At 33.6% G+C, this 12,721-nt stretch overlaps 2 protein-coding genes across 11 annotated transcripts in view; one reads left to right on the plus strand and one right to left on the minus strand.

Moving 5' to 3' along the window:
• Window positions 1-12,721, minus strand: part of ANKIB1 (ankyrin repeat and IBR domain containing 1) — a 170,271-nt gene that overhangs the window by 135,373 nt on the left and 22,177 nt on the right. The window lies entirely within an intron of this gene.
• KRIT1 (KRIT1 ankyrin repeat containing) overlaps window positions 1-12,721 on the plus strand; it is a 35,878-nt gene that overhangs the window by 1,841 nt on the left and 21,316 nt on the right. For 4 of the 6 annotated variants that reach the window (XM_072784225.1, XM_072784226.1, XM_072784229.1 and 1 more), the window contains exons 2-8: window positions 1,787-1,916; window positions 2,864-3,023; window positions 7,309-7,401; window positions 8,719-8,848; window positions 9,706-9,949; window positions 10,144-10,259; window positions 10,487-10,630. In XM_072784225.1, coding sequence (XP_072640326.1) covers window positions 1,815-1,916; window positions 2,864-3,023; window positions 7,309-7,401; window positions 8,719-8,848; window positions 9,706-9,949; window positions 10,144-10,259; window positions 10,487-10,630 — 989 coding nt within the window. In that variant the 5' untranslated portion in view covers window positions 1,787-1,814. The remainder of the gene's footprint in view (window positions 1-1,786; window positions 1,917-2,863; window positions 3,024-7,308; window positions 7,402-8,718; window positions 8,849-9,705; window positions 9,950-10,143; window positions 10,260-10,486; window positions 10,631-12,721) is intronic. The other 2 variants (XM_072784227.1, XM_072784228.1) reach the window with 1 other exon arrangement.

Below are 12,721 nucleotides of genomic sequence, written 5' to 3' on the forward strand. Positions count from 1 at the left end.
TGTAGGTGTTAGCTATTCCGATTATTTTACAAACATTAAATTCTATATACAGAAAACAAAAGCAATAAAAATTTAAGGACTACTTGATAAAATCACTTTGGTTGGCAGGAATAAAAAATATTTGATAAAAAAAATATGATTTTCAACTATGTGGACAGAAAGGTTTTGTGGGTTTGGCTTGGTTTCATTATTTAAAGCTGGCATGGATTTAAATGATTAAGAAACATTGCTTAAGGATGGAAGAAGGTGGATCATTTTCTGTCTCAGGAACGTTTTACAGGGATCTAAGATAATGTCCCATTTTTTGGTTTTTATTTATGAACATACACTTCTGATCATTGCTGATAATTAGCATATACTTTGCAAACTGGTAAATCCTCTTATCAACTTTGACTTCTGCTTATTTACATTTACAATGCCCATATTCATTTACCAAATCTTCTCTTTTTCTCTGGTGGAAAAGGTTTTAGTTTGTTCTTAAGTACTCAATATAGCAAATGATTTTATTAAAGATATTATTTACGTTTTGTTAAACAGGATTGTCTGCTATAGCAAAGAAATGCTAACAAACCTGCCCCATGGGGACAAAATGGCATTTGTATCCCTCCCCCCTTCCCCAGTCATAGTGACAACCAGAAATGCCCCTACGTATTTTCAATGATCCCAGGTAGGAAACCAACTCCAGTTGTGAAGCATTTCTGCATATTTGTAAGGCCTCATTGCTTGGAACAGTATCATTTATGCCTAAGCATTTTTCAGAATAAAATGAGCCATAACAAAACGCCACCTATTTCCTATTGTTACACTTGAACCTTTATCTAAAACGCAGTCTAAACATATTGCTAACTCTAGTCATACCTTTCTCCATAATTCTTTTTTTAACCTAAGTTGACCAGCATATGAATTGATTGCTTTAAATTGTGTTTAGAAGACTAAAGATTACTTGATTTCTCTTTTAGGTGTTTAATAGAAAAAAAGGTTTGTGTAATTGTGCTATATATGTCATACAGTATATTCACAATACAATGCCTTTTAAAAAAAAAACACACAAGGGAGATAGTGCTTGAAATACAAATGCTTGTTGGAAATCCCTCTATGGTTACTTAAAATTAGTCTGAGGAAAAAATGTGTGGGGGGTGTGTGTGTGTTTGTTTGTAAAACATATATTGTGAAAAAAATGTTGGAGTTATCTAGGGAATTGATAATGGAAGTGAAAAATATTCATAAGTCATCATCAGAGAGATTTTATCCATTGATCAAATGTTTTTGACTCTGTAATAGGCATCTTCAAAGAAAATTATAAGGTATACTTTAGCTTATCCAAATGTCAAATATCAAAGTTCTTTCTAAAGATTTTGGAAAGAATGTAATGGCAGCTACCTATTTCCAGGTTCCAAACTATTAACAATATGACATTTACTTGTGTCATTTATGGAAAGTAAGTGTGTAGTATTCTGAATTATTATTGCAGGTAATTACTTGCTTAGTATTTACAAGATATGTTATAACCACATCACCTTTTTTTAGGTCCAAAAGTTAGATTCTTATGCAGGCTAGACATATAAAAAGTATGTATCTCCATTAAAATATTTTTACTTTTCACAGAAAAGGAAAAAAGGACCATAAGGAAATCTTAAAATTATAAGCTAAGGTTTTGAATAGATACAGTCATCTCTGGCTTGCCTTTTTGGTAGTATATATATTCTAAGATAGAAAAATAAACATGTTATTTTTAAAATTGTTTTTCAAAGTGATTATGTTGATTATATGTCTTTTAATATTCCAGAGGATTTCTGTGTTTGTTTTGTAAAGCAATGGGAAATCCAGAAAACATCGAAGATGCTTATGTTGCTGTTATTCGTCCAAAGAATACTGCCAGTCTCAATTCTCGGGAATACCGAGCTAAGTCATATGAAGTAAGAACAATTTACTAACATTTGATTTGCTACCATTGGATGTCATTTTTCGTTATCATTTTCATTTACGTAAAGTCTTATCATGTCTTCTAAATTCTTGTTGACAACCTAGATCTTGAAAAGGTAGAATTGATGCTCCTAGGTCTCTGCCCATCATTGTCTTTTTGTGTGTTGCATGCCTTTTGGCCATTTTTCTGTTGATTGATAGGATATAAATTATTAGATATTAAAAGGTAGTCATTTGAGTTTTCCTTATAATGTACAGATTTAGTTTTTAGTACACTTTATTAAATGGCTCTCAAAAATTTTTTTTAAAAATTGCAAAAATCGGTTTATTCCAAATTCCAATGGAAATATTATTCTTGGTTATTTCCCCAAAGAAATCTTTTTGTACAGTTCATTTTAAAATATCTCTCTACCTTTAATTAAAGTTTTAGGCAATTAAGTTACTTCTCTCTAGTCCTGAATTGTTTTACATATATTAGGAAACGTGATTGAAGCAAAAAAAAACCCTGGAAAACCCTAAAACAGAATTATCTTTGCTATGCAACAGATTCCAAGCATCATAGAATACTTCTGATGTAACCTATGTCCAACTAATTTCTCTAGCATGTTGCTTAAAATTGCTTTTGTAAGATTAGTTATCTGAAACCTATTAAAGGATATTGCAGAGGTTGTCAGGAGGCTGCTGTTTCAGCAGTGCTCTGGTTTACTAGTTCTCAATCCTGGCTACACTGTGCATCATCTGGGGAACTTTAAAACTTCTAATACCAGGACCCTGTTCCCTAGACGTTAATAGCTCTGAGATGAAGCTAGGCACTGCTATTGTTTTAAAAGCTTCCCAGGATATTCTGAGGCTGGGGTTAAGGAAGATTGCTGGCTTATTATATTCTAGGTCAAGTAAATTTTATTTTAAACTTTCTCTCTTTAAATTTTTCTCATCTAAGATTTTGTTACATGAAGTTCCCATTGAAGGACAGAAAAAAAAGAGAAAGAAAGTTTTGTTGGAAACTAAACTTCAAGGCAACAGTGAAATAACACAAGGCATATTGGATTATGTAGTAGAAACCACCAAACCAATTTCTCCTGCAAACCAGGGTATTAGAGGTAGGAAACTTTTTCTTCTTCTTTTTTTAAATACAGTTTGCTTTAAATGCTTGTGGAGAAAGATATTTTTAAAAATATATTATGATCAGTTTCTTTTGGGTTGCCTGGCTGGCTCAGTCTTCAGAGTGTGTAACTTTTAATCTTGGAGTCATAAGGTCAAGTCCCATTTTGGGTGTAAAGGTTACTTTATTTTTAAACCTTAAAAAAAAAAAAAAAAAAGATCAATTCCTTTTTATGTCCCTTTCCATTTAAAAAAACGTCAGGGGCGCCTGGGTGGCTCAGTTGGTTAAGCGTCCACCTCTTGGTTTTCAGCTCACGTCATGATCTTGGGGTTGTGCAGTAGAACCACCTCCGGCTCTGCACTTAGCGAGAAGTCTACTTGAGATTCTCTGCCTTTCCTCTCACCAACCAATGGATATTCGTGCTCTCTCTCTCAAATAAATAAAAAAATAAAATATTTTTTTAAAAACTTGAAAAAGACTTAAAAACCTTTTTTTAAGGTGTAGAAAAGCCCTTCAAGAAATAACTTGACTATGGAGCATCTGGGTGGCTCAGTCAGTGTGTGTCTTCCACTTAGGTCGTGATCCAAGGTCCTGGGATCAAGCCCCACCTTGGGCTCCCTCTGCTCAGCTGGGAGCCTTCTTCTTTCTCTCCCTCTGTCCCTCCACCCTACCCTGCTCATGTTCTCTCTCTCAAATAAATAAAATCTTAAAAAAAAAAAAAGGACTATAATTTTTTTTTACATTGAAAAATATTTAAATAAGCTGCAGTGTTAATGATTTGTTCTGTAGAGATAGGAAACCAAGGAGTGGCTTGAAAACTAAGAGAAAATGCAAATAATTTTTGCTAGAAGTATAGTTCTCTAGTTAAGTATCTTTGAACTACTATTTTTACTTCTTCAGGACAGAAGAAACTAAAAACCTTGTTCCTTAACTAAGTGAAAATTAAAAGATTCATGGGTTAGAGTCCTATAAATTGCCAGGTAGCAGAGGGTTCTTCCTATTTGGGCACAGGAAGAAAACCCTTTTTGAATTGAATTATTGAAATATTAACCTTTGAAAGGTTGAGGTCCCAATTTAAAATATTAGATAGTATATAGCCTAGGAAACTTTAAAAATTAATGATAGTTTTCTCAGGCTGTAGCCTCGGAAGAAATAGATAGCAGTTAAAAGTTAGAGAAATTATAAATTATGTTCAAGATTCAGGCATTATTATTAAGAAGCTAAAGCTATTTTCAGTCAAAAAGCTGTTGAAAACAGTTGATGAAATAAAGCAAACCTCTCTCTGCCTACTTTTTGGTTTTTTAATGCTTATTCAGTGTTTTTTCTGTTAATTTTTCTAGAGATTGTCTAATTCATCTGTTTCAGTAAAGAAACTATTTTTGTTGCAGAGACAGGGCTGAGTCCAGTGATTCGAGTTATTATTTTGTGTATTTGTTCCATAGAATAGCTGACCTGTAAGTCTCTGATTCATAATTTTGGAGGTCATTTACCGTATGTTACCCTTCCAATAGGTAACCTCCCCAATGGGGCTCTAAGCATTATAACTCAAGATTATAATAAGTTACTGCATAAATTTACAGGCCTTTGATACACATTCTGAGTTCCACAAAGAATCTCCATTCCCTCATTATCAGATTGACTTTTTAATAAAAAGATCTAGAAATTGATCTTAGCTAAAAAGGGGACTATCTTTGGGGGTGATCCAAGAATGTAAAAGGCTCTTTTTGGATGTCACAAATTTGTCAATCATTTCTACCTCAGTCTTAGACTTCTCTGATAAATTTTCATCTAGACTTGTTTTACTATTGCTAAATTGTTACAATCAGAATATATCCTGAGATTAAATTCCTTTTTTTTTTAAAGATTTATTTTTATTTATTTATTCATGATAGACATACAGAGAGAGAGAGAGAGAGCGGCAGAGGGAGAAGCAGGCCCCATGCTGGGAACCCGACGCGGGGACTCGATCCCGGGACTCTAGGATCACGCCCTGGGCCAAAGGCAGGCGCTAAACCGCTGAGCCACCCATGATCCCCCTTGAGATTAAATTCCTGAGACATGTACCCAAATAACATATTTGAGCTAAGACAGAGGAATCATAATTTTTTGTGAATTAGCCAAATTCTACCATTTGATCCATTTCACCCTGAAGGGGGATTAAAATGGTATCAGTGTTAAAAAAGATATCCTCAAGCCCAGAGAAAGGGGTAGTACTCTTAGAAGATTTTCCTGAAGCCTTTAATAAGAGAAACTAAAATGGATAAGTTTAACTAGTTCTATTAATGAGGCATACCACATCCTGACTATCCTATTTATTGAGTTTTCCTAATGTATGAAATATTTTTATAGATTAATAGGATTCTTTATATAAGCATTGTGTGAAAAGCACAAATGAACAAATGACTTTATAACACAAATAAATTTATGCCTTACCTTTTTGTGCAGTGCTGTCCAGTTTATAAAGCAATACCACACTTATTTTTCTTAAAGCACTACCACATATACTTATTAATGAAATTCTTAAATTCGTCCTGTGAGTTGGCATATGATCATTTTCACAACTGTGAATGGAAATGCACATATATGTTGTTACCTGCTAAAATCATATACCTGTTAGTGGAAGAGTTAGCACTAGAACCCTCATTTCCCAGCTTGTAGTCAGTGCTTTTATTTTTTCCCCACAACATATCTCATTACATTTATAATTTGCAAAGTAGGCAATTAAATAATGGATCAGAACTGAGTTTAGGGATGCAGCAAGGCAGGAAAGATTAAGTGGGACAAGACCTCAGTCTAGACAAAAGAAATTGCCTCTGAAATGAGATGTTATTCTGTATCTAACACTCATATCTTGTACAAATGTCCATTTTGTAAAGTAATTGGGGGCTATAACAATAATGGGCCATAATAATCACAAATATTGACTCCATTATTTCGTGGATAAATGAAGCTGCTTGAACTCATACTATCTACGTGTCCGTAGAAGACATCCAGCCAGGGTTTCCTACTTGGGTCAGGAACAAGGTTCTAGATTTTGAGTAGGAAGATAAGAAGGGTTGACAAAAATCATGACAAAGGTGTCTAGATGAGAGGTTTTAAAGTTCAGAACTTGTAGGTTTTTATTTGTAGCCCCCTTGCGGCCAAATCAGGAAAAACAGACTAAGAATGGAGGTTACAATTCACAACAGTAGTTATAGCCCAGATTTTAATAAAAACTGAAATAGAGGATGGAGGTTGAATGTTAAATGAAGAGCTACTAAACTTTAAGACTTTGCAACTTATAGGGCATCTCGGTGGCTCAGTCGGTTGAGCAACCAGCTCTTATGATCTCAGGATTGTGGGATTGAGCCTTGAGTCAGGCTCCATGCTCAGAACAAAGTCTGCTTGTCCCTCTCCCTCTGCTCCTCCCCCTATTCTCTCTCTCTCAAAAATAAATGAAATAATGGGCTGCCTGTGTGGCTCAGTTGGTTAAGTGCCTGCCTTCAGCTCAGGTCATGATCCCAGGGTCCTGCTCAGTGGGAGTCTGCCTCTCCCTCTCCCTCTGCCCCTTCCCCCCACCCCCTGCTTGTGTGCTCTCTCTCAAAAAAAAAATTTACAAATAAAATAAATCTTTTTTTAAAAAAAGATTTTACAACTTGCATATACCACCCTCCTTAGCCACCGGAGACTATAGTAATATTCTTACCATCTACGTCCCAGCTAAGTGAGGAAATATATGTCCCTTGACTGCAGGATGTCTTGCTGTTCAGCTGCTCTATTAATAATCTTTAGCTGGACAGTTTTCCTTGCTTTGCAAAGAAAGCTGCTCTTCTAGTGAGTCAAGACCCAGACCATAAATCTACTGGTTCATTGTCCACAGAGTGATTTGCATTATTATCAGAATGAACAGTTTTTACTAGGGTGTATAATAAAATTGGTATTTATATATTTTAACTCCTCTTAATGCTGCCTTTAAAATTTTTTTTTAGTTCTCAAAAACAAAAATGAAAAAAGGACAAACTAAAAAACAGTCTCTTAACTACGAGAACAAACCAGTGGTTACCAGAGGGAAGGTGGGTGGGGGCATGAATGAAATAGGTGTAGGGGATTAAGAGGATACTTATCTTGCTGAGCACTGAGTAATATATGGAATTGTTGAATTGCTATATTGTGTACCTGAAACTAATACAACGCTATATGTTAATTGCACTGGAATTAAAATAAATTTTTTTCTAATTCTTGAGATAATTTTTAAAATTTAAAAGTCCATTTTTTTATCTTTACTGATTTTTAAAAATGGTTAGGAAAACGAGTGGTACTAATGAAGAAATTTCCTCTGGATGGGGAGAAGATGGGCAGAGAAGCAGCATTATTTATTGTTCCATCAGTTGTCAAAGGTAAAAGTCTAAGTTTTATCCTATGAATCTTTATATACTTTAGATGCTAAGTTAAAGTCTACTAAGGAATTTAGTAATTAGCATTTATAGTTACTACTATAATACTGTTTTAAAATACCTATTTTTTAGTAGTTACAATGAGGAAATCTATTACTTAAAAAAAGATATTTTGATTGTAAAGTAATATTCAGCCTTTTGGACTAAACAGTAATGTTTTTGTTTCTGGGTTGGAGAGTAAATAAAGAAGTGAGGAGGAAAGCCATAATTGAAATTAAAAATTTTCAGATTATAAAAGGGATTTTTCAAAGGATATGATTAGAAATAGATATTTCAGTATTTTGGAACATTAACAGACTATGATCAGGACCTATTTAGTATTTGGCACTAGGAGGTGTTAATAGTTTTAAAATACTCTGCCTAACAGCATTGGTAGTATACAAAGAATTTATATCTAAGGTAAAAATTGAATTTGAGCCTTTGACATCCTGGAATAATTGAAAAATACTAAATTTCAGTGTAGACCTTGCAGCCTACTAATTTTGTACCTTTGGGCAAATCACCTCTTTAAGCTCCAGCTCTATTTGTATCTGCTCCTACTAAGTTCATTCATTGTGCTGGAAGAATTCAGTGAGGTATTGGATGTGAAAAACACTTTGGGGCAGCCCCGGTGGCTCAGCGGTTTAGTGCTGCCTTCAGCCTAGGGCATGATCCTGGAGACCTGGGATCAAGTCCCATGTCAGGCTCCCTGCATGGTGCCTGTTTCTCCCTCTGCCTGTGTCTCTGCCTCTCTCTCTCTCTTTCTGTCTCTCATGAATGAATAAATAAATAAAATTTATTAAAAAAAAAAACCACTTTGGAAACTTTAGTGTACTAGCCTCCTTTAGGGCAGTAATAATACTAATGATAAATTAATGACCCAGTGTGGATATGCCATTAGCTTGCTGCTCACACAGTACTTCTGTGTATTTCATTAGCCAGCTCTAGTATTCTACGTATGTTTTTTTTCCAGCCATACTTACACTAAAAAGTACAGTATTTTAAATGTTGTTGGAAACCTGATTAATCAGAGTTTTACAACATTGTTGAGAAAGGGAAAGGGGAAACAATTTCTGCCTTCCTTCAAGAATATAGGTCTTCTAATTCCAAATGGATAAGGGCACAGAACTGGTCATCAATTTAATCAAGGTCTTCTACATCCAAATCTAAAACAATTCATGTTACACTTAACTACTTTGTAAAATATACTATATAATTTTAAGTGAAAAACATGCAATTGTAAACCTTTTATATAATGGCATTATTCATTTTCTTTTTCAGATAATACTAAATATACATATACTCCAGGATGCCCAATTTTTTACTGCTTACAAGATATTATGCGAGTCTGTAGTGAATCCAGCACTCACTTTGCTACACTTACAGCAAGGATGTTAATAGCCTTGGATAAGTAAGAAATGCCACTAAAAATATTTTTTTAATAAATTAAATACAGGTTCATAGTAGAAATTAGCTCCGACAGAACAGAAGAAAATAATAAAATTAATAATATGTATATGCTACGCAGTGTTAAGTTTTTGAAGTACAATATGAAAATGAAAAGTCGCAAAGACAAGATTGCCCTGGTTTGCTTGCAAAGCTCTTTTTTTTTTTTTTTTTTTTTTTTTTTCAAAAATGACAAAGACTGCCCTGGATTAAAAATTAAGATTCCTTGTTATAAAACTACATTTAGTATTTTGTTTTTGTTTTGTTTTGTTTTCAAGTTGCATTACAACTGCCTTTATTTCCCCTACTACTTTTGTACTAGTTCCCTTATTTCCATACTTTATTTACTGCGGTAATTCAGTAGAACTAATTATGTCTTTAAAAATAGTTAAATAAGTGAGTGATTAAGTTCTCTTTCTGTTTTCCCCAATGCTGGGTCAAATGGCTTAAGTTGTTCTGATAGATATAGTATTGAGTTACTCTTAGCAGTGAACAAATTGTTTAATCTATCATACCTTTGTCCTTCTGTAACTACAGAGCTAATGTCACCTCCATCTCAGTGGTTCAAATTTTAAAAGTACTTCATGGTACTTTTGAAGGGGGGTTATTGTTATTATGGTATATACATTTTTGAAAATAATTTGCTGTCTATTAACAAAACTTCTATTAATAGTAAATGAAGTACTTAACGAACACTAGTTAAAAATTTAAAAATCTGAATGTAATATTAGAATGTATCACATATCAGAGTTGGATACTCTACTTTTTTCATCTTCATTTTTGAACAAATACTTCTGTGACCTCTTCTTTCTACTTTGCCAGGTGGTTAGATGAACGTCATGCACAATCTCACTTTATTCCAGCTTTATTCCGACCTTCTCCTCTTGAGCGGATAAAAACTAATGTCATAAACCCTGCATATGCTACTGAATCAGGTCAGACAGAGAACTCACTACATATGGGCTACAGTGCGCTAGAAATAAAGAGTAAAATGTTAGCCCTAGAGAAAGCAGATACTTGTATTTACAACCCTTTGTTTGGATCAGATCTTCAATATACAAACCGGGTAAGAGTTGAATGAATTTTGGCTCTGATTTCAAAAGACATCTTATCTCCAATATAATTTTTTTCTAAAATAAACGTACCCATTACTAATTATAAACATTAAGATGACATCTACAGTAGTTGTATTTATATCTATTAACGTCAAGAGTCTAGCGCTCTTAAGGGGTTCTTGTTTTTTCTATTTTTCCTTTTTAGGTAGATAAAGTGGTAATAAATCCATACTTTGGTCTCGGAGCTCCAGACTACTCAAAAATCCAAATTCCCAAACAGGAGAAATGGCAGAGAAGCATGAGCAGTGTTACAGAAGACAAGTACTGTTTTGGTTTTACTTCATATTGCTTTTTTAAAACTTACATTATAATGTTAAAATATTGTTTAAAATGATAATATGCAACTAGTATGCAATGTAATCATTGCATAAAAGATTTAGTTTGCAGCTGCTAAGTGATATATGGCTTTCATAGACATGTTTGTTTTGAAACAATTTGTATTTCAACAGTACTTTTTTTTAAAAAATTTATCTGTTTTTAATGATTAGGGAACGACAGTGGGTAGATGACTTTCCTCTCCATCGAAGTGCCTGTGAAGGAGATTCAGAATTACTAAACCGTCTTCTCAATGAAAGATTTTCAGTCAACCAATTAGATAGTGACCACTGGGCGCCTATTCATTATGCATGCTGGTAAATGGATTACTTTTTTTTCTTAGAAGGAATGAATTCTTAGTTACAAATGTTAGTGCCTCTTTTCAGAGCTATCGCCATTCCAGCCACTTTTTCTCTACCACATTTTGCCTTATGAACTTTCTATTTAAATCTTTGATTAGTGTATATATGTACTACTGTTCAGAATATATGCCCCATGGGAAAGGTATCATTGGTGTTTTAGACATTACTAGGTCATCCTGTGTCATTATACAGCACTAGGTCCCTTATTTACCCTTGTAATTTCTGTTGTTCTGTATTAGAGTCATGTTAAGTTTGTTTAACCCTTACTATAAAATTTACATGAGGTAACTACTTATGATGGACATTAATCATGTTAGAAAAGTATCCATTTAGTTCTTTGGGAAGCTGTGGCATCAAAAAAACTCCCAGAATCCTTCATCAAATCAATGCCATTTCTTTGTTATTACTGTTTTTTTAAGATGAGAGGGATTGGCTCATAAATAAGATTGGGGTTAGCTGTTGCCCTAGTGAGTTGCCCTAGTAGCTTTTGCTCTCCTACTCTTCCCACATGATAGCAACTCTTCCCCTCAGCTAAGTTCTTACACTTTTGTTCAAAGCAGTTATTATTAGCTATGGTTTATCCTTTGGAAAGGATGTAGTGAAGTTATTTACCATTATTTCTTATGGGAAAATTGCTTTTGACTTATTGTTTAAAGTGAATTTCCTTGGCTAGTTTAAGAAGTGCCAATATTATTCCCTGCTTGTTAAATGTCCACTACTTCTTAGTTGAGCAACATTTAGCAAGATACTTCACTTTTATGTATCTCAGTTTATTTATTCATATGTAAAGGCATTACTTAGATCATTGCTAGAGTTTTTCCAACTCAAAATTCTTTTGATTTCACTGATTCCAAAATTTGTGATCCTGTAGCTAAATATAGTTGCTTTTAATACACGTCTCTTCTCCCTTAAAAATATGCTGTTTCCTTAAAAATAGGCTCCTTCATTCTGTAAATGTGTTCTTGTTTTCCCATTACATGAAATTTTCTACTCATATTTGGAGTTACCCTAAATCTTTTTAAACTGAATTTATAGTTGTTTCTTCAGATTACTAGTAAATATTGGTAGCAACAGGAGTACTGAAAGAAATCACATACCTTACCTGGAGCTAAACAAAAAGTACACAGTGAATTGGGAAAGACAGAGGCAAAGAATTTTAGTTTAGGAATCCCAAATTTGTATTTGGTTAATATTGTCCTTTTTTTTTTTTTGTGCCATGGGTTTTCTTTTCTAATAAAATAATGGTAATATTTATTTTTTTAAGAATGGTAGTATTTTTAAGCACATAGTACATAAAAACAGAAGTATAGATAATATTTAATGTTCTTTTAAATGTACTCAGGTTTCAGTCCTAATAACTTCTATTTCCTAAAAGTATGACCTTTGGCAAGTTACCTAATATCCCTAAGAACCTGTGTTTTATCTACAAGATGGACTTTTAATAGTAGTACATTTCTTAAAATTAAAGGAGAAAATGCAAATAAATGCTTTGAGGGTACCTAGCACATAATAAGCACTCAATAAATGTTGGCTGTTATTGTTAAAATACTGTAAAAATTTAGAGATTTTGATGTCTAAATCTGAACTTAATTAATCCATAGTATTTTTTAAAATTTTATTTATTTGAGAGAGAGATATATAGCAAGAAAGAACAGCAGGACAGAGAGGCAGAGAGAAAAGCAGGCTTCCAACTTAGTAGGGAGCCTGACTTGGGGCTTGATCCCAGAACCCCAAGATCATGACCTGAGCCAAAGGCAGATGGATGCTTAACCAACTGAACCACCCAGGTACCCCAATCCATAGTATTTTTAATTGGAAAATCTTATTACTACAGTATACCAAGGAAAAGAGTTTTTTTGACAATATTAATTTTGTCAGTTGGAAATAACTAAGTTTAATGTACCAGAGTAATACGGGTCACCTTGCAAATACTTTTAATCAGATGGATCATTTGATTAATGTGAATTTGAATGAAGACTGATTTAACCATTTAATAAGTTACTTTTTCTTGGAAATGTATTTTTACTCACTAATTGGTATAAGGAT

The sequence above is a fragment of the Canis lupus genome, chromosome 18 (genome assembly GCF_048164855.1).
Source record: "Canis lupus baileyi chromosome 18, mCanLup2.hap1, whole genome shotgun sequence".
In the NCBI taxonomy this organism is placed as follows: domain Eukaryota; kingdom Metazoa; phylum Chordata; class Mammalia; order Carnivora; family Canidae; genus Canis; species Canis lupus.